General features: G+C 31.1%; 1 protein-coding gene across 2 annotated transcripts; it reads left to right on the forward strand.

The window, feature by feature from the left end:
• Positions 1-1,435: 1,435 nt before the first annotated feature.
• LOC8280460 (nonsense-mediated mRNA decay factor SMG9) lies at positions 1,436-4,198 on the forward strand. 2 transcript variants are annotated; one of them, XM_048370109.1, is made up of 8 exons: positions 1,436-1,790; positions 1,904-2,012; positions 2,105-2,220; positions 2,652-2,771; positions 2,935-3,024; positions 3,235-3,383; positions 3,489-3,756; positions 3,875-4,198. In XM_048370109.1, the coding sequence occupies exons 1-8, from the start codon at positions 1,584-1,586 to the stop codon at positions 4,025-4,027; spliced, it is 1,212 nt and encodes a 403-aa protein (XP_048226066.1). In that variant the 5' UTR covers positions 1,436-1,583; the 3' UTR covers positions 4,028-4,198. The 2 variants fall into 2 exon arrangements, with proteins under 2 accessions (XP_048226066.1, XP_048226067.1); XM_048370110.1 differs by lacking the exon at positions 2,935-3,024.
• Positions 4,199-4,505: the final 307 nt, after the last annotated feature.

Below are 4,505 nucleotides of genomic sequence, written 5' to 3' on the forward strand. Positions count from 1 at the left end.
GATATTCGTCATTAATGAAAACCATACACACTAATCCATTCAAATGAACACATATAATATAGACATAACATAAATCGTCCTTATATAGTTGGAAAAAGAAAAGAAAATTCAAGCTAAACTTATACTATAAATATTTATATTATGACATATATTTTTTTTTAACAAAATTAGGTTAACAAATAATAAATATTTAACGTTTAAAAAATGATCATTCAACATAATATTTAATAAACATAAATTAATCAATATTTAATATAAAATTAATAAATATAAATCACTTTTTTTTTTAAATTATGTCAGCGTCTGATAAGGGTCGGTGTTTGACGCACGTGTAAAATTTAAAATATAAATTTTCATACAAATAAAATGATACCGAATAGACGTTATAGATATTTTTTTAATCTAAGAAAGTGTACAATAAAAATGCCTTATAATAAGAAAAAGTACAAAAAAATGTACAAATTATATTAAAAAATGAAATATCTCCATCACGCTATTAATTAATATTTGGCCATGTTTCACTTGCTAAATAAAAATTTACATTATATTAAGTTTATAATAATTAAAAGGCAAAAAACTTCACCGTTTTTTATATTTTAAAGTGTTTTTAAGTCTTTATATTATTTTCTCTTTTTACTCTCTTCTTCACTTTATTTCCTTTTTTTTTTCCTTTAGTTTTTTTCATTTTCTATTTTTCTGCTTTCTATATTACTTTCTTCAATCTCTGCTTATTCTTTCTTTTCTTTATTGCTTCTCCGTGTTAATTTAAAATTTTTATTTTCTAAATCAGCAATGAGTAAAATTTACACATAATATATCACTAAATAAATAAATAAACAAATTAAAATTAATTTTCATCGATAAGTCACTAAGAAAAGAAATTAAAAAAAAAGAAAAAATATGAAAAAATTTTAATAGCAGGGAAAAGGCAATAATTTTATCATTAAATAAATAAAAATCAAATAGTAAGAAAAGTATAAAAAATAAAATCTAAAAACTTAATATAAAAAATTAAATTAAATAAAAATAGAAAATAGAAATTAAATTCTTACCATGAAATTTCCAATTAGCGATGAATTATTTTTATTGCTATCTAGTGATAGACATATTCTTTAACTAGATTTGAAGATATCTTTGTTTTTATTTTAGTTTAATAGAAAAACTAATTTATAAAGGTAATTTAGTATAATATTAGTCTGACTAGTATAATATTGATAAATAATAACATTTAATTTAGTTGTTATATATTAATCTTCTCTCTAAAATTAAATAATTTTTTTAAGAAATTAATAAAACAGTTTTTTTGAAACCATGAAACAGTCAATTTATAAATAAAACTGATATAAAAAATTAAAATAAAATATTATTATCTAAGTCTTTTAACGAGGCATTAGATAAAGTTAATATAATAATTTCTCAAATTTTAGGGTGCAAAATCGTTATTACCCCGAAAACAGTGTGTAGTGACGGTTAACAAAGCTTCAGTTTGGCGAGCAAACAGAATAGCAGCTAAAGCTACCGCAAAAAATAACTGGAAAAGAAGCAAAAACAGGTTCAGAGTTGGTGTAATTTTCGAAATTGAGATGGCGGGTTCTTCCAGTGCATCACCGGCTCCTAAAATCCTATTGGCAAAGCCGGGACTTGTGACCGCTGGACCAGGAGTAGGTAAATTCGGGCGACCCGGTTCCGAAGATGAAACGGTGACACATCATCGATCTCGTTTACCTGCAATTGGCTCTCTAAATCTTCTATCTGATTCTTGGGAATTTCACATCGATCGCTTTCTACCTGTAATTTTTTTTTCCTAATTTCACATTTCTATTCATATTTTCTTTAGCATTAGGTTAAATTTGCTCGATTTGCTTAGGGTTGGATAAAAAAGAAAAAAAAAATGTTTGTGCAGTTCTTAACTGAGAATACAGATTTTACTGTGGTTGGGGTAATTGGGCCACCAGGAGTTGGCAAATCAACTATTATGAATGAGCTTTATGGTTTTGATGCTACTTCACCTGGTCAGTCCCTTTTTTCTATTTTATATATGATTTTACAGAGCTACTATATATCAACTAGTTGTAAAAGATAATTATGGTTTAGTATAATGCAGGAATGCTGCCGCCATTTACTACACAATCAGAAGATAATAGAGCAATGGCAAGACATTCTAGTGTTGGCATTGAGCCAAGAGTATCTGCTGACCGCCTTATACTTCTTGACACTCAGGTTTTTTCTCTTTTTTGCCTTTTTACCTTTTCTTGCTTCTAATATATTCACATGAGATGGTTTGATGTCCCCATTTAAAGTCTTCCATTTAATGAAGATATGGATCAAGTTCAAAGCCAAGAGAAAATTTTATAGATAGTTAAGCATAATTGCTGATGAGTTTGTGAGATGACGATTTCTTATACTTTATAACCAAAATCTAGCCGGCTCAAGTAGCATAGCCTACCATCTATAACTTCTCTGTGGGAGACTGGTTTTATGTTAACGCATATCCTGCATAAATAACAACAATCTATCAAAGTGTAATGTTATTTGAGGATATTTCTGCTGTTTTTCTTTTTTCTCTCTTCTCCTCAACTCTGTTTCCTGTAATTTCTTCGTTCTCTTTCTCTTAACTCTTTGATGTTTTGTTTTTATTCTCTTTTTTCCAGCCTGTTTTTAGCTCTTCTATCTTAGCTGAGATGATGAGGCCCGATGGTTCTTCAACTATTTCAGTGTTAAGTGGTGAAAATCTATCTGCTGAATTGGCTCATGAACTTATGGGTATTCAGGTAAATGAAGAGGATATGCATATCTAAGCTCATTCTTGATGTTAAAAATGTAATTTCTATACACGTGCTTTCTACATTTACATGTTTATATGTATATTTGACAACCATAGAAAATGTCTAATGAACTTTTGTATTTCTCGGATGCTGTAAGGAGCTCCTTTAGCTCGGTGTTCTTCTAGCATCCATTTGTCACATTGTGCTGGTGGTATCAGACGGAGTTCATGATGACTGTATGTGGCAATTAATGCTGACGGTACCACTCTTGCCCTGGTCTTAGCTCTCGGTATTGTAATATGCTTCATATTGAGCCAGCAAGTTATGCCCTTAATCTGTTCTTCTTGTAGGCACTTCTCTTGCAGTTTCTTTTTGGGTCGTGGATTTCCTTGTTGCTCTGTCATCCTTCAACACTTTGATTCATTGATTATATGTATCTTACACGGCTGTTTTTTCTTTTTTCTTGCAGGTCGATCTGTTGAAACATGGCATACCTGATCCATCTTCACTAACATCTTCACATTTGCATAGCTCTAATGTGGGGCCTGAAAAAGAAAACAAAGATAAAAGTTTTGATAGTGAAGGGTATATGGCCACTCCAGTCTTTGTGCATACGAAGTAAGTATTTCTATTTTTGGCATTATTTGAAATGATTGCCGTTTTGCCACTTGGTTTTGGAGCTAACCTGGTTGACTGTACTTATCTAGTCCACTCCTTTTGTAGATTTCAAGGTCAAAATTTTACTCCACTTAACTTGATGCAACTGAGAAAGGCACTTGCACAATATTTTAGCTCGTCTTCATTTATGAGAGAGAAATGTGGAAACTTGGGAAAAGAGAATCTCATTTCTTCTACAGTTTCTACTACTAAGAGTAATGATCTTCATTCTACACCACTGAGTTTAATTTTAATCCCATCTAAAAACAAAGATGACATGCCAAGAGCTCAGCATGAAAGTTACATCTCTGCACTATGGAAACTGAGAGACGAGGTACATCTATCACTATTACACAAGCATTTATACTTTTTCCCTATATAACTAGCATGCTAGTTGAGCTGCATAAAATGTATGTGAACTTCTAGTAATTTGTTTTTTCTACTTTCTTCAGGTTTTATCCATGAACTGCCCTTCTTTTGCAAGGACTGTCTCAGAACGTGACTGGCTGAAAAATTCTGCCAAGATATGGGAACTAGTTAAAAATTCTTCTATTATTGCCGAGTATAGCCGGACACTTCAAAATTCAGGTATGTTTAGGAGGTAGTGACCCCAATGTAATCTTTAGTCATGTAAGGAGGTCGTGAAAGATTGTTATCAGTGATGTCATAGTTTAGCCTGCCCTTATGCTCTCTAACAAGACACTTGTCTATGTAATTCATATACACTGTATTTTATTAGCATTGTCAAGGCCTTGGAATGAACGGAAAATTGACTCCCTCTCTGTCACTCTCCTTTTCTCTCTCTATCCAGTAATTCAGCTAAGCATATTTTAGTTTTCACTTTTGGTGTTCTAGTGCTACTTAATCTTCTAGCTCAAGGAAATCATGGAGCAAAATATTTAATCCATTGCCCTTCCATTTTGTCTATCTTATAAGAAGCTCTGCAGGTTCTAATATTTCTCTCTCTTATTTGTGTTTCTATTTTATCATTGAAGAGAAAATGCCAGTCTAAATGAGGTCTCAAGCGAGAAGCATGATAAGAAATCTATCAAAATAAACATAGTACTTGTTTCTCAGCAATCT

Source organism: Ricinus communis, chromosome 10 (genome assembly GCF_019578655.1).
Source record: "Ricinus communis isolate WT05 ecotype wild-type chromosome 10, ASM1957865v1, whole genome shotgun sequence".
Classification (NCBI taxonomy): domain Eukaryota; kingdom Viridiplantae; phylum Streptophyta; class Magnoliopsida; order Malpighiales; family Euphorbiaceae; genus Ricinus; species Ricinus communis.